The sequence below is a fragment of the Hemitrygon akajei genome, chromosome 25, assembly GCF_048418815.1.
Source record: "Hemitrygon akajei chromosome 25, sHemAka1.3, whole genome shotgun sequence".
Classification (NCBI taxonomy): Eukaryota; Metazoa; Chordata; class Chondrichthyes; order Myliobatiformes; family Dasyatidae; genus Hemitrygon; species Hemitrygon akajei.
Window position 1 is genome coordinate 42645461 of NC_133148.1, and position 24442 is coordinate 42669902.

General features: G+C 47.3%; 1 protein-coding gene across 2 annotated transcripts in view; it reads right to left on the reverse strand.

The window, feature by feature from the left end:
- LOC140716566 (synaptosomal-associated protein 25-like) overlaps positions 1-24442 on the reverse strand; it is a 72354-nt gene that overhangs the window by 15916 nt on the left and 31996 nt on the right. The window contains exons 3-5 of one of the 2 annotated variants that reach the window (XM_073029396.1): positions 19634-19675; positions 10645-10693; positions 4390-4507 (exon numbers count right to left, since the gene is read on the reverse strand). In XM_073029396.1, the coding sequence (XP_072885497.1) occupies positions 4390-4507; positions 10645-10693; positions 19634-19675 (209 nt within the window). Of the gene's footprint in view, positions 1-3862; positions 3981-4389; positions 4508-10644; positions 10694-19633; positions 19676-24442 lie in introns of both variants that reach the window. The other variant, XM_073029395.1, reaches the window with a different exon arrangement.

Genomic DNA, 24442 nt, shown 5'->3' on the forward strand with positions numbered 1-24442 from the left:
TATCTGATGTGTGTGCCTGTGACGCTGCTTCACATTGGCAGGAGGCTGGCAACATTGACAACCAGCAGTGATGCTCATCTGCTTCCGAAGTCAGTGCTGTATCAGCTCCCTCACTCCTGTAGCATTGCCAGAAAGATCCAGCCCTTGCCTGAACCCCGATCGCACAAAATCAGATCAGTCAGAGATAGCCCAATTCCACATCCACTGTCCAGCTAACTCCAGGTATCCAGCTGTTACATGGGTGGTCCTGGGTGAACCAATGGGTTGAGATACATCTTCTGTATGACCTTCTAAGACAGGTTGTATCTTTTCAGCTGGACCTCCTGTAAGACAGGCTGTATCTTTACAGGACATCAATAGCAGGGTGCATGAGGCCAACTCTGTAGTAGCTGTAGCCTCTGTAGCACAGAACAGTTGATAAACCCCCTCCCCCAGCCAACCCTGACCTCTGCTTCTCACTGTGATGAGTTTGCGTGCTCTTCCCGTGACCGTATGTGTTTTCACCAGGAGCTCCTATTAACCCGCACGTTCCAAAGGCACGTGGATCGGTAGGTTAATTGGCTATTGTAAATTGCTCCTAATGTGTGCGGGGGAGTCCTAGAACCTGTGGGGAGAATGAAGTGGGATTGGAGGAGGGTTACTGTAAAATAGATGCTGGAGGCTGGCATGGACTCTGTAGGCTGAAGACCCCGTTTCCATGCTGTACGACTCGGACCTGCTCACCCTTCATGTTCCAAGGACTTTTCACATTGCACAAGTTGCTACACTGCCTTCCAGACTGCAGCAGGCAGATGGCCAATTCAATCATCATGCAGGCCAAAGCACCAACCACGCAGAGAAACCATCTGCTTTACCTGAAACTTTCAGCTGAGGAGGCAGACTTCAGATACACATAGAAGTAACTCAGAGTTCATCATAGGGGCCCACTACAGGTTGGCAACACCAGAGCGGGTGGAAGAATCTATCAATCTCCACCTTAAATAAACCAAATGACTTGGCATCCATTGCTGTCTGTATCAATGAATTCTACAGATTCATCATCTCAGCTCTAAAGGGACATCCCTTGACTCTGAGTCTGTGCCCTCAGATCCTACATTTCTCTGCTAATGGAAACTGTCCTCTCCACATCCACTCTAACCAGTCCTTTCAGCATCCAAAGAGATCCCCGTTCATTCTTCTAAGCTGCAGTGAGCACAGACCCAGAGACATTCAAAGACTTCCCAAAGGTTAAACTGTTCATTCCTGGGATCAGTCTTGTGACCCTCCTCTGGACCCTGTCCAAGGCCAGCACAAAATGGGTGGGGGTGTGGTGCCAAAAACAGCTTTCAGTGCTCCACGTGAGGCCTGACCTGCCAAACACCTCGGTAATACTTCTTTGCTTTCACTCTGACTCAGTCAGAATTCAAGACTAGGAAATACCTTCTAGGCACCCTTGCAAGAATGACAAACTAACATGTAGCACCCTGAATTATGCCTTGAAAGAGCGACTGCTCTGTAAGTCACAAAACTAGACCATGGTGACTCTCCATATCCCATGCCAGCTGCTAAGTTGTGTATACCCCAGTGGGACTATGCTACCAAATTTTACCACTGGATCTCTTCGCCTGTGAAGAATCGTGATACCATTTCGACAATAAATATTACTCAATGTTCAAGCTTTGACTGGTGGAGCGGAATTTGGAAATAACCCTCCAGAGCTGACAGGACAAAGAAAGATCTGAAGGTACCTTCAGTTTGTAGCCTCTATGCTGAAGGTCACATCTTCTGGTACTGACATATCCCTAGGTGGCTCTCACTGAGTGGGGATAGAACAGATTATCGTGCCAATGATTATTGAATGCACAGCCCACCTCTCTCTCCTTCATTTCTATAGTAAATCAGTAAGGGCAAACGCCTGAATGTTTTGTGTCTCTCCAAAACCTGGGGAAGAACCCACACAATGTGCAACTTCTACGCAAACAGGGCCAGAGGTCAGGATTGAACACATGCCTCTGGAACCCTACCAGCTGCGGCACGGTGCCGCCCAAGAGAGGGGGAAATATGACCTGGGGCTCACTGAAAGTTTCGATCTGCAGAGCACAGTCATGGGTTCTGTGGCTTACCTTGTACAATGCTGCCTATCTATGCAATTCCCATTTGCCTGAATTAGGCTCAACTTCCTCTTTTCCTCCAGGTGCTGCTTAGTAAAGCCTTCTTTAAATTGTGCCATTATTAAAGTGTTGTCTTCTGAAGGAGCCTAACAACAGGGGCATTTCAATACCCCTGGACAACTTTCCCCAGCAACTCTTGCAGGGAAAAAAGCACAGTAGTGCTGGTTGTCAACCCCAGGTCCCACCTGGAAAACACACCTAACGTAAACACAGTTCTGGTCAGCGGAGCTTCCAGTGCCATCACCTAGCGCAGGAGTAACCATCATTGGGATGCCATCAGACAGAAATAGTTTCATATCCATAATACTGGAACAGTCAACACAACTCAACATTTTTAAACTCAATGATTCTCTCCTTTAACGATCTGAATCAGAAAGTCAGTTCCAAAAGCTAACTAAATTCGATGAATTTAGAACTGTAGAGGATAGTACAGGCTGTAAGGAGCTTGTACATTCCCCCTATGACTATGTGGGTTTCCTCCGGGTGCTCTGGTTTCTTCTCACAGTCCAAAGATGTAGGGGTTAACTGGTCACATGGGTGTAATGAGGGGTGGGGGAGAAGAGTACTTCATAGAGTCAAGAGGGCCTATTACCGTGACATATCTCTAAGTAAATCAATACAGTAGTGAAGAAGTCTTGGGCACACTAGTTTTTTGATAGGGTTTCAAATGGTATGGCCTTCACACAGAGTCCTGATCTCAACATCATCCTGGCTGCCTGGGATTACCTGGAGAGACAGAATCAAGCGAGGCAGCCACAGTCTGCAGAAGTACTGTGGCAAGTTCTCCAAGTTGCTTGGAACAACCTACCAGCCAATTTTCTAATAAAACTGCACCACAGTGTACCGAAGAGAACTGATTCAGTTTTAAAGGCAAATGGTGTTCAGACCAAATGTAGAGTTGATTTACTTTTTTTTACTGTTTATGGCTCCTTATAGTGATTCTTTTGTGATATTTAGAAATGTTCCATTTCATTATTTTTGAAAGCATCTTCAATTTACAAATATTTTTTACATGTGCCCAAGACTTTTGCACAGTACTGTAAATAAATTTAGTCCAGTGACCTCTTGTCCTCGACCTCTCTTCCAACACGAATAGCCTTCTATAATTCACTTTATCATTTTAAAAACTGGACAGGTTACTATCGATGCAATGCTCCTCAGACAGGATGAAGAGGTCAATACTCCCCAATGCCATTAGGCTTTACAATTCAACCGCCAGGACTTAAGAACTTTTAAAAGCTATTATTAATGCTTTTTGAGATAGTGATTTAGATGTATATCATATTTTTACTGAGTTAAGTATTGTATGTAATTAGTTTTGCTACAACAAGTGTATGGGACATTGGAAAAAATGCTGAATTTCCCCATGGGGATGAATAAAGTATCTATCTATCTATCTATCAAAACCTTCTCATGCTCCTATAGAGAGTGTCAGCCCACCTAATCTTTAGGGAACCTTGGATGAGTGTCTTGGGGAATGAAGGAGCCAATAGCTTTGCTGGTATTGATGTTCTTCCCTACATTGGGTGAGTGTTCTATGAGTTTATATCAGGGGTTCCCAACCTTTTTTATACCTTGGACCAATACCACTAAGCAAGGGGTCCATGGACGCCAGGTTGGGAACCCCTGGTATAGATGGAACCGTGCTATCTCAGCAAGCAGCATGCAGGCAGGCAGGCAGGCGGCCTCTGGGACCGACAGTTGGCACCTACTTATCGCAGGGGCAGGAACAAAGACCACAGCATTTGCCCAGATCCGACAGATTTTTTTCTGCTTCTTTCATGTCCTTATTGATCTGATCCATTCCCTCTTCAATCCTCTCCAATTGCTCTGAATGAGGAAGATAGTTAGTTTCCACAGACAATGACAACACACAAGCAAGGGGCTGCTGGCGCCCCAAACTGATCGGGATTGAACTGGCTCTCGCAACATGGCTACAGGTGGGTTTTGGGCCATTAGAGATTTATAGCACTTTAGACCGCTTCCAATCAGCGTGGGACACCCTCAACCCTCTGAAACAGGGGTTCCCAACCTGAGGTCCACTGACCCCTTGCTCATGGTATTAATCCGTGGCATGAAAAAGTTTGGGAACCCATGCTCAAAGAAACAGTGAAGCCAAAGAAAGAACTAGACATACAAAAAACCCAGCAAGACATTGACACAGAAATTTGTCACAGAACCCTGAACTCAATGCGCCACAGTGCCAGCCCAGAAATGCCTTTACTCTGCCAGTACCTACTTGGCGCAGGGGCAAACGCAAAGGCCACAGCATTTTGCCATGTCTGATAAATTTTTCTCTGCCTCCTTCATGTCCTGGTTGATCTGGTCCATGCCCTCCTCAACACGATCAAGTTGTTCTGGTTAGAACAGAAGCAAAGGATTTGAGTTCAGGAGAGAGAATCATTATAAACGTGGTCAGAGAGGGTTTGCAAAATCACCGAGACAGATGCGGGGAGTTTGCTGAGGCTGGCGAAGAATTACTCGCTACCCTTTAAACCTGGCTGATCCATATAGGGACAAGAGCAACATCATTTCACCTGGAGCAGCACACTGCAGGAACTCAGCAAAGGCAGCATCTGTGGATGGGAATAAACAGCCAATGCAGATCGGGGGACTGCTTCATCGAGTCCCTTCGCTGAGTCTGCCCACAAAAGGTAGGAGCTCCTGATAGCCTCCCATTCCCATTCCGACATGCCCATCCATGGCCTCCTCCACCACAATGAAGTCAAACTCAGCTTGGAAGAGTAACACCTCATATTCCAACTGGGTAGCTTCCAACCTGGTATGAACATCGATTTCTCCATCTTCTGGTATTCCCTTCTCTCTCTCTACTCCCCTCTCTGGTTACCCGCTCACTCCTCCTCTCCTCAAAGTTCAATGTAAATTTATCATCAGAGTATGTATAGGTCACTACATACTACCTTGAGATTTGATTTCATACAGGTTTTTAAACAGGAAAATAAAGAAATACAATAGAATTTATGAGAAACTATATCAAATACTGATGATCAACCAATCTGCCCATCACCTACCTCCAGTGCAGCTCCTCTTTGCCTTTCTTCCATGGTCCTCACTCCCCTCCAATCAGATTCCTCCTTTTTCAGACCATTCTCTCTTCCGCCTATCCTCTCCCAGATTCTTACTTCATTCTCTCTTTGCTCAGCCACTCACCTTCCCCCTGACACAGTCTCACCTATCACCTTGTACTCCTCCCATTCCCCCCCCCCCCACCTTCTTATTCTGGCTTCTGCCCCCTTCCTTTCCAGTCCTGATGAAGGGTTTAACCACCCAGAACATCGACTACTCATTCCCCTCTATAGATGGTGCTTGACCTGCTGAGTTCCTCCAGCACTTTGTGTGTGTTGATCTGCAGAATCTCCTATGTTTAGAATTTCATCTGGGTCTGTCCTATTCTCCATTTCAGATACACACAGTCTGGCCAGACTCTAGAACATGCTCATGTCAGTATTTTACCTGACTCTCCCAGATCCATCTTTCATTACTCAAGAGTTACCACTTTGATTTTATGTCATTTGTTCAGCCTTGTTGTCCACCTTCCCCCATTCATTCTGTGCAGCCTCAAACTGCTGTCAGTTTTTATTCCAGTTTCAGTGAAACATTACAGATCCCAGGAGCAATCTCCAGGAAAAGCTCAGTGGGTTGGGCAGCACCTGGTGGGGGTCTGGAATTAACAACATCCTACATCAGGTCCTTCCCAGGTTTAAACACCTGACCCACCCACACATACTTACAAACAAGTTTGGGATATTGGTGGGATGGATAGTGATGGACATCTTAACTTCTGTGGAGTTTCTGTCTTGTAGGAAAGGGACATTTTTGCGAACCTTTGGTCCCCGTTCGCTCCTCCTCCCTGAGCTACAGTTGGGGGCAGTGTTGAGTCGAACAGAGCTGGGAGCCCTGAGCAGACCCATTCACGGAGTCAGTGACACCAGCCAGAGGCTGCTCTTTCCACGCCTGCTTGTTCTCCCAGCACCGCTGTTTCTGTAATCATCTTCCACACACTGCTTGTATAGGCTTTGTAATTTAGGAGCAGTTCTCAGGAAGGGAACACCGTTTTATCTGGGGACTGCCTGCAATTAATTATCTCTCTCCCTTCCAACCCCCTCTCCTCAAATGCTTCCTCGACTACTAAATATCTCCAGCGTGTCCTCTTTTATTTAAGACTTCCAGCACCTGCAGTATGGTGCTTTTGGCTCCTTCTTCATGGACGCTCTTTGCATGGAAGTCACCTACATCTGGTCAGGACTGTGTGGTCACTGGAAGACCCTGGCAATTGTACTTAGCCTCCGCCATCCATTTCAACTAGTGACAGACACTCAAAGGATTTATAATCTAATTACAACCATGCACAGCTCCAGCGACCGGGGTTCGATCCTGACCTCTGATTTTGTCTGCGCAGAGTTTGTACCTTCGCCCTCTGGGTTTCAGAATTCCTCCCATGTCTCAAAGACACACAGTTCAACAGCTTAATGCAACTTGCTCATGGTAGGTGGGTGGTTGAATCTGGAAGGGGTTGGTGAGGATTTTGTGCACACACAAAACGCTGGAGGGACTCAGCAGGTCAGACAGCATCTATGGAAATGAATAAACTGTCGGTGTTTTGGGCCGAGACCCTTCATCAGGACTGGAAAGGAAGGGGAAGATGCCAGAATAAAAAAGGTGTGGGGAGGGGAAGGAGGATAGTTAGAAGGTGATAGGTGAAGCCACTCACTTGGGTTGGACAGGTCAAAGTACTGGAGAGGAAGGAATCTGATAGGAGAGGAGGGTGGACCAAAGGAGAAAGGGACACTGTGGAAGGTGACAGGAAGAGAAGGAGAGTTAGAGGCCAGGGTGGGGAACAGATGAGGAAGGGAGGGGGGGGCTGAAAGACCTGTTTCTGTGCCGCTTGGCTCAACGCCTCTTCAGTCCCAAGTGCTCCAGTTTCCTCCCGTATCCCACCGACAGGGGGTTGGGAAGCTGACTGGCTGCGACAGGAGAGTCAGTGCGGAGCTGATGAGTGTGTGAGAGAGGAGGGTTAAATGGAGAAATGCAGATGATGGAATGACTCTGGGTTGGCATGAATGGGACAAACAGTCACCATGTAGGTGACGAGATAGCGCACCGTTTGCTATAACACTTTACACAGCACCAGCAATTGGAACCGGGGTTCAGTCCCCACCACCACCTGTACGGAATTTGCACACTCTCCCCGTGACTGAGTGGCTTTCCTCTGGGTGCTCCGGTTCCCCCCCAACAGTCCAAGACAATTGTGTGCATGCTATGTTGGTGCTGGAAGCATGGTCATGCTTATGGGCTGCCCTCAGACTGTGTTGGTCATTGATGTAAACGATATATTGCACTGCATATTCTGATGTACATCTGATGGATAAAGCTGATCTTTCATCTTTCTGTTTAAAATAGAGAGTGCTGGACAACTGGTTTTGTATTGTTCAGGTCAAACTCCCAATCCTAACTGTGCCATCACAAGTGATATTGAATACTGTCCATGGGGAGGGAGGGAGTTACTCTTTAACACAAGAGATTCTGCAGATGCTGGAAATCCAGAGTAACACACACAAAATGCCGGAGGAACTCAGCAGGTCTGGCAGCATCTATGGAGAGGAGTAAAGAGGTGATGTTTCAAGCCAAAACCCTTCATTAGGACTAATCCTACAAAAGCTAGTGGATTTGGCACAGTAGATCACAGGTAAAGCCCTCCCAACCATTGAGCACATCTACATGAAACACTGTCATAGGAAAGCAGCATCCATCACCACCTAGACAATGCTCTTTTCTCGTGGTTTCCAATCAGGTAAAACGTATAAGAGCTTCAGAACTCGCACCACCAAGTTCAGGAACAGTTACTACCCTACAGCCGTCAGGCTCTTGAACAAAAAAGGTTAACTACACTCATCTATCAAGAAGTTCCCACAACAAATGATTGCATTTTAAGGACTCCATCTTGTATTCCATGCTCTTGTTATTTATTGCTATTTATTTATATTTTCATTTACACAGTGGCATTGGATGATAATTTTGAAATCCTTCATTTTAATCAGTATGTTATATTTATATTAATAGTAAAACAATGATTAATGTAAATATACAAAACTTAGCCTTTTTCCTTAAAGAAGACCATAGTTATTGTTATTAATTCATTAAATAATCATCTCTGCTCAATATTACTATGACACAGGAGAAAATTTTTTAGATGATGATCAATGAGCATACATTCTCAAAAAGGTTCACCATCCCTCCTCTAGACAAGAGTTTAAATTCCATTAAGCACCCTTGGGATTGGCAAATGATTTTTCCAAACTGCTGGGTGTTACTCCTATCAGTCACCAGACATACGATTATTCACTTCTGAAGAGGCATCTTTGACCTGAAATGTTCACCCCTCTTCTCTTTCCACAGGTGCTGCCTGACCTGCTGAACACGTCCATGACATTCTACTCGTATTTTTGGTCTCTATATCAAAGTGAATGAAGACCTAATGAAGATGTGAATAAGACTGAAAGAGTACAGAGAAAATTTACAAGAACGCTGCTGGAACTGGAGGACCTGAGTTATAAGGAAAGACTGAATAAGTTAGGACTGCTCACTCGAACATAGAAGATTGAGAGATTTGATAGAGGTATACAAGATAATGAGGGGTGCAGATAGCCTAAATGCAAACAGGCCTTTTCTACTGAGGTTGGGTGGGACTGCAACTAGAGGTCATGGGTTAAGAGTGAAAGGTGAAAAGCTCCAGGGGAACACGAGGGGAAACTTCTTCATTCAGAAGGTGGGGAGATTGTGGAACACGCCACCAGTACAAGTGTAGAGGGTGGAAGCATTAGCTGGGGATCCCATTTTGACACTCTGTAGCTCTTGTGAAGAAGATTGGATATGCACTGAGGTTACTGGACCAGGATTTCAAGGAATGAATAATTCTGAGACATGGGTTCAAATCCCACAGTGGCAATTTAAACTGAACTAATACTGAAATTAAAAACAAGACAACATTCATAAAAGGTGGCCATAAAACTATGGAATTAAAACAGAAACATCTGCTTAACTTTAGGGGATTAAGGCTATTGCCTTCACCAGTCTTCAATGCAACATAAAGCTGACATCAGCAAAAGTGATCATGAATCAGTCAGATTTTCATAAGCGTTAGCCGGACCTCACTTGGAGTTTTGGGCCCCTTATCTATGAAAGGATGTGTTGGCATTGGAGAGGGTCCAGAGGAGGTTCATGAGAATGATCCTGGGAATGTAAGGGCTAATGTTTGCAGAGAGTTTGATGACTCTGGGACTATACTCGCTGGAGTTTAGAACAATGAGGGGGCATCTCATTGAAATCTATCAAATATTGAAAGGCCCTGATAGAGTGGATGTGGAGCAGATGCTTCCTATAGTGGGGGAATCTAGGACCAGAGGACACAGCCTCAGAATAGAGGGATATCCATTTAGAACAGAGATGAAGAAAGTTCCTTTAGACAGTGGTAGGAGAATCTGTGGCATTCATTGCCACAGACGACTGCAGTCCAAGTCATCGGGTATACTTAAGGCAGAGGTTGATAGATTCGTGATTGATCAGTGTGTCAAAGGTTATGGGCAGAAGGCAGGAGGATGGGGTTGAGAGGGAACGATAGAATGGCGGAACACACGGCCGATTCTGCTCCTATGTCTTATGGTCTAGAATCCATTTTGCTTGTTTATGTCCTTTGGGCAAAGCCCTTACTGTATCTAGCCTGTTGGTCATCCTGTTTTAGGAAAGTATTATTAAACTAGAAAGTGTGCAGAAAAGATTTACCAGGATCTTGGGGGGCCTGAGTTACGAGGAGAGGTTGGACAGACTAGAACTTTATTCTAAGGACTTTCATGCTTTTTCTTTGTTTCGTGGCTATCTGGAGAAGACAGTTCTCAGAGTTGTACATGGATACATACTTTGATAATAAATGAACCTCTGAGAGGTATATATGATCATGAGAGGCATGGACAGGGTGAAAGCACACAGCCCTTTTCCCAGGGAGGGGGTGCTATCAACAAGAGGGCATTGACAAAAATCAGAGGGGAGAGATTTAAAAAGGACACCGGGGGCAGCAGCTTCTTGTAAAGGATATTTGAAATGAACTGCCAGAAATAATAACTGAGGCAGGCACGCTTACAACATTTTAAAGACAATGACAGGAAAATAATGGATAGGAGGGGTTTAGAGGACCTGGACCAAATGCAGGCAGATAGGACTAGCCTGCTAGGCAAGACAGCCATCATGGGCAAGTTGGACCAAATGACCTATTCCCATGCAGTATGCCTCTGCAACTCCTGTCTACATTACCTTTGGTCTTCTGAAGTGAGTCACGATGCCCTCATTTCAAATCACTACACCCACCCACTTTACAAAATACAGCTCTGCAATTTCACTCTAGGCTCTGAGAGATCAAGTATTCTCAATGTGGTTGCATTGACTCCTCTCCAACCCTGAGTGCTCCCGAAAATTCACTCACCTCCTTGCTCGTCCAGCATGACCAAAGTCCTGATCCCCGCATCTTTGCTCTGTTCGAGGTGAAAAGGAAAAAAGAATTATGGTGGCTGGGAACCAAGGTACATTGTCAGATCTCAACTACAAGTTCATAATCCACCCCTTTTATATCCATGTTTAGAAAACTCCTGAGAAGTATACAAGTGGCTCATGCAAGGATAAAACAGATCAGATTTAAAATACCCAGTGGCCACTAGCCACACATAAGAATGCCCCCATGTTTCAAGAATGAAGTCCCATTAAGCTTACTTCACAAACATCCAATTTATATTAACAAGTCTGGTATGTGCTGGTATGATGTGGGTGAACATGGTACCATGACTATGTTTGTCATTGCCTTCATCTGGGCAGCATCTTTTTACAAGACGAGTGACCCCAGCCATTATGAATACCCTTCAGAGATTGTCTGCCTGGTGTCAGTGGTCACATAACCAGGACTTGTGATCTGCACCGACTGCTCATACGACCATCCACCACCTGCTCCCATAGCCTCACGTGACCCTGATCAGGGGCTACACCTTGCCCAAGGGTGACCTGAAGGCTAGCAGAGGAAAGGAGCGTCTTACACCTCCTTTGGTAGAGACACAGCTCCACCCTACCACCCAAATTACCAGCTTAGTCTCCACAATAGGCCAGCTCTCTCCATTTTGTCTTGTTTGAGACACATGTGCCTATCATCACTTTGTGACACTCCGATTCAAAGCTATCAAGATGTTGAGAGAGGTGGGCTCATTTTCCCTGACACGTGTACAGAGAAGTAATCACGTACCTAACTTCGTGCCCAGCCTTACTGCAAGGAGTTTAAGTGTACTAACAACAAGGCAGTTTTTTTTTAAATCGTTGCAGACCCAAGTACAATCATCTAAATTGGCAGGGTTAGACAGCCTGCAATCTGTACCAGCAGAGGGCATACTCATTTTCAAAAATGGTTGCATCTACAGAATACAGAGAGAGCCCCTACACTGCTCTGCCCTGTACAATCTGCAAGTCTATACAAGTGAAGTCGAGTTTATTGTTGTGGGCACAAGTAGGGTGAGATACAGGTACAATGAAACCTTTATTGCTGCAGCAACACAGGTATGTAGAATCAGACAACACACAAAACAGCATTTCCTTAATGTTGTTTTAGTCAGGGGTGGTAGTGGGGATAAGCTCCCACTACCTATTAAATGCTCCCAATGGTATGCATCTCAAATAGCCTCTGACAACAAAGTCCATGATGCACCATCAATAACTCACGCCGAGACTTAGGAAGTGAGATATCGGCTTTTATTGACTGAAGAACAACACTACATCCTGGGGAAAATGAGGGAGAGCAGCAGGCCACAGTTGCCTTTATACAGGGGTCTGTGGGAGGAGCCACAGGGGTAGTCAGCAGGGTCTTGGGAGGAGCCACAGGAGCAGTCAGACAGGTATCTCTAGTTCACCACATTCACCCCCCCTTTGTTTAAAAAAATTCCCAAGCATATTTACAGGTTAAGTCGATCAGGTGGTCGAATCGTTCGCTGCGATCTACGTAGCTCCGGCTGCAATTGCACAGGAGCCGGAGGTGATGACGGCACAGGTGCCGGAGGTGGTGTGTGCTCCGAAGGCGGAGAGTGGGTTAATTCTGTCCCAACAGGAGGTGTCAGGGATCCCTCGCGTGTGAGCGAGGGCCCTGGAACAGACGCATACGGAGTCTGTGTGGGGCACGGTGCGCGCGGAGTCACTTCGGGTACAGGGTGCAAAGTTACCGTGGAGTGCTCGGGGTAGTGGTCTGCTGCTCCGGCGGGCGCCAGGTCGCGGACAGAGACCGTGTCCTCCCGCCCATCAGGCAAGACCACGTAGGCATACTGGGGATTAGCATGCAGGAGGTGAACCTTCTCGACCAGTGGTGAGTACTTATTACTCCTCGCATGTTTACGCAGCAGCACTGGCCCCGGGGACGTCAGCCAAACTGGCAGGGTGGTCCCAGTGACAGACTTCCTGGGAAAAGAGAATAAGCGTTCGTGAGGGGTGGCATTAGTGGACGTACACAACAGGGAGCGGATAGAGTGGAGTGCCTCAGGGAGGACCTCCTGCCATCGGGAGACCGGCAACCCTTGTGACTTAAGGGCTAAAAGTATGGCCTTCCACACTGTGGCATTCTCCCTCTCCACCTGGCCATTCCCCCGGGGATTATAACTCGTGGTGCGACTAGTAGCTATGCCCCTAGCAAGCAGGAACCGGCGCAACTCGTCACTCATAAAGGAGGACCCTCTATCACTGTGGACATAGCAGGGATATCCGAACAGTGTGAAGAGCTGGCGCAGGACTTTGATGACCGACGTGGTAGTAGTGTCGGGGCAGGGAACGGCAAAGGGGAATCGCGAGTACTCGTCAATAATACTGAGAAAGTAGACATTGCGGTCGGTGGAGGGAAGGGGGCCCTTAAAGTCAATACTCAGTCGCTCAAAAGGGCGGGTGGCCTTGACAAGCTGCGCAGTGTCAGGACGGTAGAAGTGCGGTTTGCACTCAGCGCAGATCTGGCAGTCCCTGGTCATCGTCCTGATGTCCTCCAGGGAGTACGGCAGGTTCCGGGCTTTAATGAAGTGATAAAACCGGGTGACCCCCGGGTGGCAAAGTTGGGCATGAAGGGCATACAGCTGGTCGAGCTGGGCACTAGCACACGGTCCCCGGGATAGGGCATCAGACGGTTCATTGAGCCTGCCAGGCCGGTACAGGATATCGTAAGTATAGGTGGAGAGTTCCATTCTCCATCGCAAAATTTTATCATTTTTGATTTTGCCCCGCTGTTGGCTGCTGAACATGAACGAAACCGAGCGCTGGTCGGTCAGCAAGGTGAACCTTCTGCCGGCGAGATAGTGCCTCCAGTGCCGAATAGCTGCCACTATGGCCTGGGCTTCTTTCTCCACCGTGGAGTGCCGAAGTTCAGAGCCTTGAAGGGTACGAGAAAAAAACGCCACTGGCCTGCCTTCCTGATTGAGGGTAGCAGCCAGCGCGACGTCAGAGGCGTCACTCTCTACTTGGAAGGGAATGGTCTCGTCTACCGCATGCATCGTTGCTTTGGCAATGTCCCCTTTAATGCAGCTGAAGGCCGCGCGGGCCTCGGCAGAGAGGGGAAAGGTGGTAGACTTGACCAGGGGGCGGGCCTTGTCTGCGTAATGGGGAACCCATTGGGCGTAATAGGAAAAAAAAACCAGGCACCGCCGGAGGGCCTTGAGAGTAGTGGGAAGAGGGAGTTCTAACAGGGGGCGCATACGGTCGGGGTCAGGGCCAATGACCCCATTCTCCACGACATACCCAAGGATAGCGAGCCGTGTGGTTCTGAACACACACTTGTCCTTGTTATAAGTGAGGTTCAAAGCATCGGCCACCTGGAAAAAACGTTGGAGGTTGGCGTCATGGTCCGACCAGTCGCGACCACAGATGGTGATGTTATCTAGATAGGGAAATGTGGCCGTCAGTTTGTACTGGTCCACCATCCGGTCCATCTCCCTCTGGAAGACCGAGACCCCATTTGTGACACCAAACGGGACGCGCAGAAAGTGATAGAGCCTGCCACCCGCCTCGAAGGCGGTGTAGGGGCGGTCCTCTGGGCGGATGGGGAGCTGGTGATAAGCGGATTTCAGATCAATTGTCGAGTACACCTTGTACTGAGCTATCTGGTTGACCATATCCGCGATGCGGGGTAGGGGGGTACGCGTCAAGCTGCGTGAATCTATTGATGGTCTGGCTGTAGTCCACAACCATCCTATTTTTCTGCCCAGTCCGAACAACGACCACCTGGGACCGCCATGGGCTTGTGCTTGGCTCAATGATCCCCTCCCTGAGCAGCCGCTGCACCTCTGAATGAATAAAGGCCCTGTCCCCCGCACTGTACCTCCGACTTTTAGTTGCCACAGGTTTACAGTCGGGGGTCAGGTTGGTGAACAGCGATGGGGGAGGGATCTTGAGGGTGGAGAGGTTGCAAATAGTGTCAGCAGCACAGCTATCGACATGGTGCTGGGCGGGATGTGGGGTTCGGGGTGTATGTGCGTGTGGTAACGGAGTATATGGCGAAGTCCCACCAAACTGAGGATTCCTGACAGTGAGTGGTGGGTGGGGCCCGTCATATGCCATAGTCACACTTTCGAGATGGCTCTGGAAGTCCAGCCCCAATAGCACAGGTGCGCACAGCCGAGGCATGACCAGGAACGCAAAGTTCCGATACTCTGTGCCCTGCACCACCAATGTCGCTACACAACCCACCCGGATGTCTGTGGAATGCGACCCTGAAGCCAAGGTGATCTTCTGACGGACCGGCCGTGTAACGAGTCCGCAGCGTTTCACTGTGGCCGGGTCAATAAAACTCTCAGTGCTGCCCGTGTCAAACAGGCAGCTAGTCCTGTGCCCCTCCACCAGGATGTCCATCATCGACCTTGCGAGCTGGTGCGGAGCGCTTTGATCGAGGGTCACGGAAGCCAGCGTTGAACGGGGTGTGTCGGGGGCGGGGCCTGGTGACGCCGGCAAAGTTGGCCGCTCACATCCGGGCATGCAAGATGGCGAGGCGGGGGCGGGGCCTGGTGACGCCGGCAAAGATGGTTGTCCACATCCGGTCATGCAAAATGGCGGCCCCCAGGTCTCAGACGCAGCGCTGCTCGACCCCGGGCGCGGTTTAGATTTACAGACCTTGGCGAAATGGCCCTTCTTCCCGCAGCTGGAACACGTCGCTTCGCGCGCCGGGCAGCTGTCCCTGGCATGTTTCCGAAGCCCACAAAAGTAACAGAGTTTCATACCTGGCGAATTCGTGGGGTTTGAGATACCACGACTGGCAGCGGCGTTGGCGAATTCGCTCGGAACCGGGGAATTGCTCGGCTGGACTTCTTCGGCGTACAACTGCGCAGCCTCTATCGAATCGGCCGTCTCTATCGCGGAGCGTAAGGTAAGATCAGCTTTTTCCAGCAGCCGCTGGCGGATACACACTGACCGAACCCCAGTCACAAAAGCGTCTCGGACCAAGAGTTCCTTATGCTGTTCCGCTGTGAGCGCTTGGCAGTCACAGGCCCGCGCGAGTGTCTGTAACTCGCGAAGAAATTCAGCAGTCGACTCCGTAGGCCGCTGTTTTCGCGTTGCCAAGCGGTGCCGTGCATAAACTGGATTTACTGGCCGCAGGTACTGTCTTCGGAGGGCGGCAAGCGCCTCCTCGTAGGTGGATATGTCCCTGATGAACGAATAAACTTTTGGGGCGACCCTCGAGAAGAGAAGTTTGTGCCGAACAGCCGAGTCGGTGGCACGAACCTCCTCTAAGTACGATTGGAAGCACACCAGCCAGTGTTCAAAGGCAAGAGCTGCTCCAGGGTCTCGGGGGTCCAAGTCTAGGCGTTCTGGGCGTAAAGCAGTTTCCATGTTGTAACTTTCAGTCAATAAAATTGATGCACCATCAATAACTCACGCCGAGACTTAGGAAGTGAGATATCGGCTTTTATTGACTGAAGAACAACACTACATCCTGGGGAAAATGAGGGAGAGCAGCAGGCCACAGTCGCCTTTATACAGGGGTCTGTGGGAGGAGCCACAGGGGTAGTCAGCAGGGTCTTGGGAGGAGCCACAGGAGCAGTCAGACAGGTATCTCTAGTTCACCACAGTCCAACTCCCGGCCTTCTCCTGTGGTTTCACTACTAAGCCCAGTGGAACCGTTTCTACTAACAGAAGGGGTAAAGGCAGGTTACCAGCACCTTAAAACCAGTCACTTCAGGCACATGGGGCTTGTCAGCTGTGGTTGGCAGTTTGATTTTTGACTCGCCTGGTAAACACCTTTGCGCTAAGCGACTCCAGCCATTTTTTACTTTGGGCGTAACCCACATGTCTAACACAATTGCCTGCCAGCTCTGGCTCGGCCATCAGTTTGCACTGGTGATCTCCTCTTTCCCCCTGTCCACACTCAGCTCCAAACACATCCAACTTTTGCATCCATAAGAGCTGCCTGACCCACTGAGTTCCTCCAGCATCCTGCTTCTTGTGGTTAGAACCTTTAACCAACCGTGTGCGTCGCTGTCAGAAGCAGAATCTCCCCACACTTATCCAGGTGAGCATTTGAATTATGAAGGCATTAAAGCACCCAGACCAAGTGCTAAGAAATGATGGAGTCAGAGGCCAAGGCAGAGGTTGATAGATTCTTAACGTCAGGGTGTGAAGGGATAAGGGGAGAAGACAGGAGACTGGGTCAGAGAGAAATGGATCAGCCATGATGAAATGGCAGACCGATGAGCCAAATGGCCTAATTCTGTCCAATACCTTATGGTCTTTCTTGAGCTCAACACATTGATACAATCATGAAGAAGGCATGGCATGGGGGTTTGAGGAGATTTGTCACGTCACCAAAGACTCTTTCAAATTCCTACTGATTATGGTATAGATGATCCTGACTGGCTGCACTACAGCCTGCTGTGGAGGCCCCAATGCACAGGGTCGCAAGAGGCTGCAGGGAGGTGCGGACTCAGCCAGTTCCAACCCTCCCCACCGTAGAGGACACCTTCAAGAGGTGAAATCTCAGGAACGCAGCATCACTAACAACCCCGAAAATCTGGGACGAGCCCCTCTCATTTCTACCATCGGGGAAGAGATACACTCAGCTCGCACAGTTTGGGGATATGGTAATGCATGCGAGACTCTGCCATCATTTTGGCTCTGTTCAGAGCTCCAAGGCAACACACGAGCACTGTAGTCTCACTCCAGTGATCGGAGCAGAGCTGCACTCTCTGTAACACTACAAGATGCAGCCACTAATATCACTGACATTTCTAAATGACTGCTTCTCAGCAGGACTCAATCCCACATTTGCTTGTAACCACGCAGGGTGCCAATAGGAAGGCTGAGATTGTTAAGGAAATTAATTCAGCACAAAAGAAGTTATAAGTTCGATGTTCTTTCTCCTCAATTCCCAACCCCTCCTGGCAAATGGCTGTCAAATGCACTGTTCTTGCTTCAATTAAACGTTTTGTTTTCACTGAATTAAGGAATTACAGGGCAGGCATAAACCTTGTTGCTGTACAAAGCCATTTCTCACTGTGGTATTAGGTTTGGCGGATTTTGCATTGATCCCTTTACTGGGTGTATAATCGTGATGTGCTTTGCAAACGGCTGACAAAATTCAGCTCAGAGAACCATGGATCCGGGCACGGCAGAGTCAGAAAAGTACATTTGGAGACATTTTGCAGGGAAAGGTGATATTTGCGTCAGCCAGAAATGTCAACTGTTTTATTAATTTTCATAGACGCTGCCTAGCCTGCCGAGCTTCCCCCAGCACTTCGTCTGCATTGCTCTGGATTTCCAGCATCCGCAGAATCTCCTGTGTTTATATTTTTAGCTGTAGTTAACTCCAATAAAGGAGTGCATACCCCACAACTGTTACTACTTTCTTGCTGAGAGTGCAGCATTCCTGCCTTACATCCCCCTCCCCACATCCTGCACTGCTCCCGCAACCCTGTATCCCTCAATACCCGTCCCAAACTTTGCAATTCTCTTCCTAAATCTTTCCACGGGACCAAGGGGGTCATGGTCACCTGAAGTTTGACATTCATATCACGAGGTTGGAGACTTGCCCAGCGGAATATGAGGCACTGTTCCTCTAATTCAGGTTAAGCCTCGGCCCTGCAGAGGACAGATATGTTGCTATGGAAATAGGAAGTGGAGTTAAAATGGCCGCAGTTGTTGTGTCCCATGTGAATGATGTGCAAATAGATGAATTTGCCCCAATATTTGGAGAACCCAGAAACAGTGAAGTTGGGGTGTACAGGCCCAGCCAATCTCCCCAAACACCACCCTGGCCCATCTATCCAGTGAGGTTGGGACGTGAGGATCCAGCCAATCTCCCCAACCACCACCCCAGCCCATCTATCCAGTGAGGTTGGGATGTACAGATCCAGCCAATCTCCCCAACCACCACCCCAGCCCATCTATCCAGTGAGGTTGGGATGTACAGACCCAGCCAATCTCCCCAACCACCACCCCAGCCCATCTATCCAGTGAGGTTGGGATGTACAGATCCAGCCAATCTCCCCAACCACCACCCCAGCCCATCTATCCAGTGAGGTTGGGATGTACAGACCCAGCCAATCTCCCCAACCACCACCCCAGCCCATCTATCCAGTGAGGTTGGGATGTACAGATCCAGCCAATCTCCCCAACCACCACCCCAGCCCATCTATCCAGTGAGGTTGGGATGTACAGACCCAGCCAATCTCCCCAACCACCACCCCAGCCCATCTATCCAGTGAGGTTGGGATGTACAGACCCAGCCAATCTCCCCAACCACCACCATAGCCCATCTATCCAGTGAGGTTGGGATGTGAGGATCCAGCCAATCTCCCCAACCACCACCATAGCCCATCTATCCAGTGAGGTTGGGATGTACAGATCCAGCCAATCTCCCCAACAACCACCCCAGCCCATCTATCCAGTGAGGTTGGGATGTACAGACCCAGCCAATCTCCCCAACCACCACCCCAGCCCATCTATCCAGTGAGGTTGGGATGTACAGACCCAGCCAATCTCCCCAACAACCACCCCAGCCCATCTATCCAGTGAGGTTGGGATGTACAGACCCAGCCAATCTCCCCAACCACCACCCCAGCCCATCTATCCAGTGAGGTTGGGATGTACAGACCTGGCCAATCACCCCAACAACCACCCTGGCCCATCTATCCAGTGAGGTTGGGACGTGAGGATCCAGCCAATCTCCCCAACCACCACCCTGGCCCATCTATCCAGTGAAGTTGGGTCATATGGACCTGGCCAATCACCCCAACCACCACCCCTTTATCTCTCTCTCTGTAATTTACTGCAATGTTACAAGAAGACCTAACATCAGTTGGAAAAGTACCACCTCATCTGCCTGGTATACGAGAATGTGATTATTCCAAACCAGAGACAAAACATCCTGGAACATTTGATTAAAAGTTGATGAAGAAAGGATGCTGATGAACAAACTGTACCTCCTCCACGAGCTGTAGCATACGGCGAGTGCTCTCCAGGGACTGTGGGCAGAGAGAGAGAGAGAGAGAGAGAGAGAGAGGCAGGGTTAGACACTGAAAACAAACCAGTACTTCATTTTACCACAGCCTCTAGCTGAGTAAGCTAGAGGCTGATCACCAAGATCAGAACCAGAATTATTATCACCAGCATGTGACGTGAAATTTGTTAACTTAGTAGCAGCAGTTCAATGCAATACATAATCTAGTAGAGAAAAATATAATAAAAAATGGGTAAACAAGTAAATCAATTACAGTATACGTATATTGCTGGAAGTCCTTAATAATGGACGCTGCCTTTCCGAGACACTGCTCCCTGAAGATGTCCTGGGCACTTTGTTGTCCTGGGTACTTTGATCAGAGGGAGAACCACGGTAGATCACGGAGGATAAACCAAGAATTTGTTTTACAGTCACTGCTTTACCAGCAGAACACAAGACTGATCACTTAAACCTCACAGACACTGCTCTAATCAGAACTCAAGAATGATCACTTGAAATTTTCCCATTTTCCTGAAAATAGTGTGATATGAAATGAAAGCTTTATGTAAAACATGGTCTCAATCGATGTCATACAATGAAAGAGAGAAAACAAGAAAACAGGCTCTTCGACCTATTACGTAATTGCTGATCATCAAACACCCACTAATCAAGGGGTTCCCAAACTTCTTTTATGCCTTGGACCATTAAGCAAGGAATCTGTGGACCCCGGCCCATTCTATCCTCCCCCTATGCCCATCAGCCAGGTTCTTGGATCACTGGGATCTCTCTGGGGCAGGTACTTGAACACAAGGAGGACCAATATTCTTGCGGGCAGGTGTGTTAGAACTGTTGGGGAGGGTTAATGCTAATTTGGCAGGGGAGTGGGAACCAGAGTGAAGGGACTCAGGATAGGATGAATGTTTGAAAAAAAAAAAGCAAAGATAGTGTGCAGTCAAACTGTTAGGAAGGGCAGGCAGATGATAGGACACAATTGCAGCCAGCAGGGCGAGTATCACTGCACAGAGATGCAGAATCAAAAAGAGTAGCAAATACAGTGCTCAAAGTGTTATATCTCAATGCGTGGAGTATAAGAAATAAGGTGGATGATCTTGTTGCACTTTTACAGATTGTCAGGTATGATGTTGTGGCCATCACTGAATCGTGGCTGAAGGATGGTTGTAGTTGGGAGCTGAATTTCCAAGGTTACACGTTATATTAGAGAGATAGGAAGGTAGGCAGAGGGGGTGGTGTGGCCCTGCTGATAAAGAATGGCATCAAATCATTAGGAAGATGTGACATAGGATCTAAAGACGTTGAATCCTGTGGGTTGAGTTAAGAAACTGCAAGGCCAAAAGGACCCTGATGACAGTTATATACAGATCTCCAAACAGAAGCTGAGATGTGGACTACAGATTACAACAGGAAATATAAAGGGCATGTTTCAATGGGAGATTTTAACATGCAAGTAGACTGGGAAAATTAGATTGGTAATGGATCTCAAGAGAATGCATTTGTTGGTTGCCTACAAGATGGCTTTTTGGAGCAGTTTGTCGTTGAGTCTACTAGGGGATCAACAATACGGGATTGGGTGTTTTGTAACAAACTGGAGGTGATTAGGGAGCTTAAGGTAAAGGAACCCCTTCACAATATGACTGAGTTCAACTTGAAATTTGATAGGGAGAAAGTAAGGTCTGAAGTAGCAGTATTTCAGTGGAGTAAAGGAAATTACAGTGCTGTGAGAGAGAAGTTGGCCAAAGTAAATTGGAAGGGGATGCTGGCAGGGATGACAGCAGAGCAGCAATGGTGGGAGCTTCTGGGAAAAAAATGAGGAAGGTGCAGGACAGATGTATTCCAAACACAAAGAAATACTCAAATGGCAAAATAGTACAATTGTGCTGACAGGGGAAGTCAAAGCTAATGTAAAAGCAAAAGAGAGGGCATTCAACAAAGCAAAAATTAGTGGGAAGATAGAGGATTGGGAAGCTTTTAAAAAGAAAGCAATTAAAAGAATCATTAGGAGGGAAATGATTAAATATGGAAGCAAGCTAGCAAACAGTATCAAGGCGGATAAAAAAAGCTTTTTCAAGTATGTAAAAAATTTAAAGAGATGACAATGGATATAGGACCACTAGAAAATGAGGCCAGAGAAATAATAACAGGGGACAAGGAGATGGCAGATGAACCAAATGAGTATTTTGCATTAGTTTTCATAGTAGAAGACACAAGCAGTGTGCCAGGTGCTGAGAGGTGTGAGAGAAGTGAGTGCAGTTACTATTACAAGGTAAAAGATACTCAAAAAGCTTAAAGACCCAAGACATACAAGTCACCCGGACCAGATGAACTGCACCCCAGGGCTCTGAAAGAGGTGGCCATAGAGTTTGTGGAAACATTAGTAATGATCTTACAAAAAAAAAAATCAATAGACTCTGGCATGGTTCCAGTGGACTGGAAAATTGCAAATGTCACTCCACTCTTCAAGAAGGGAGAGAGGCAGAAGGAAGGAAATTATAGGTCAGTTAGCCTGATCACAGTAGTTGGTAAAGTGCTACAGTCAATGAGGTTTTGGAGTACTCAGTGACAGAGGACAAGATAGGACAAAGTCAGCGAAGTAAGCAAAAATCCTGCCAGACAAACTTGTTGGAATTCTTTGACAAGATTACAAGTAGGATAGATAAAGGGGATGCAGTGGATGTTGTACATTTGGATTGTCAGAAGGTCTTTGGCAAGGTGCCACATATGAGGCTGCTTACCAAGTTAAGAGCCCATGGTGTTAAAGGAAAGTTACTGGCTTGGTTAGAGCATTGGCTGATTAGTAGGAGGGAGCTGGTGGCAATAAAAGGATCCTGTTCTGGTTGGCAGCCAATCACTAGTGGTGTTCCACAGGGATCAGTGTTGAGACCACTTCTTTTTATGCCATATATCAATGATTTTGATGATGGTTTTGTTGCCAAGTTTGCAGATGATACTAAGATTGGTGGAGGGAAAGGTAGTCTTGAGGAAACAGGAAGGCTGCAGAAGGACTTAAATTGGGAGAATGGGAAAGAAAGTAGCAAATGAAATACAATGCTGGAAAATGCATGGTCAAGCATTTTGAAAGTAGAAATAAATGTGCAGACTATTTTCTAAGCAAAGCAAAACTCCAAAAATCTGAGATGCAAAGGGACTTGCAGGTTGAGTCAGTTGTGAGAAAGGCAAATGCAATGTTAGCATTCATTTCAAGAGGTCTGGAATATAAGAACAGGGATGTGATGCTGAGGCACTGGCGAAGCCTCGCCTTGACTACTGTGAACAGTTTTGGGGTCCTTAGATGTGCTAGCATTGGAGACAGTTCAGCAGAGGTACACAAGGATGATTCATGGAAAGAAAGGGTTATCACATGAGGAACTTTGATGGCTCCTGGTCTATAGTTGCTGGAATTCTGAAGAATGGAAGGGGGGGGAGGGGTATCTCATTGAAACCTTTTGAACGTTGATAGGCCTAGACAGAGTAGATGTGGATAGGATGTTTCCCCATGGTGGGGGAGTCTAGGACAGAAGGGCACAACCTCAGGATAGGGGCATCCATTTAAAACAGAGATACAGAAAAATTTCTTTAGCCAGAGGGTGGTGGATTTGTGGAATTTATCACCACATCTGGGGAGGCAAGGTCATTGGGTGTATTTAAGACAGATTGATAGGCTCTTAATTGTCTATGACATCAAAGGTTATGGGGAGAAGACTGGGGAGGAGTGGGGTTGAGGATGGGGGGAAAAAAAAGTTCAGCCATGAGGTCAGCCATGATTGAATGGGCTAAATGACCTAATTCTGCTCCTATGTCATATGGGATTATGGTCAAATAACTACATGTTACAACAACAGTGTGCAGAAGAACCACTCTGAATGCACAATACATCAAACCTTGAAGTGGATGGACTACAGCAGCAGAAGACCATGAGCATATACTCAGTGGCCACTTTATTAGGTACAGGCCTGACCTACTGAGTTCCTCCACTATCTTGTGTGAGTTGCTTTGTCTTTCCAATATCTGCAGACTTCCTTGATTTTCACGTTTTTCCTAATATCACTCAACAACATTTGAATTACCAGGTGTGCATGAAAGAGGAACTTTAGCATCAGAATAAACCCAGCACAGGCCACGAATAAAGATCTTACTTTAAACATTCTGGACAACTTCTATGATACATCTCTATTCTGTAACAGACATTGACGAGGCTGTTTCTTTTAGAACGTTTACTCTGTCAGCACCTGGTTTGGCATCACATAATACATTTGAACTAAAGAGAAGAGTTTCAAGTGTGCTACTCGAGAATTTGGATCCATCAATAAAATGCAACAGTATAAGATTATCAGTTCAAAAGTTACTGCTACAGGTATCTGACGACTGGGTGGGATGCATCATCCCTTGGTACCAATTGTCCCGTCTGATCTCATTTGTTCCAGTTCAAGTCACTTTGGTTCCCTGTTCAACTCAGTTTTGTTATGAATGTTAACAAGGCCCAAGAACAATTAATAGAAGTTGTTTACCTGTGAATTATAAAACTCTGTTCTTTCCCAATGGACAGGTAAATGTTGTCACTGCATAATTACAGATAACAAGAATCTATAATTTCAACATCTGATTTACAGAAATGAGTATTCTCAAGCAGTTCATCTTTGTAATCAAGTCAATTTGCACATTGTGCATATGCTCAGTGGCCACTTTATTACCCACTTCCTGTGGCCACTGAGTTTATGCTCGTGGTCTTCTGCCGCTGCAAGCCATCCACTTCAAGGTTTGATGTGTGGAGCATTCA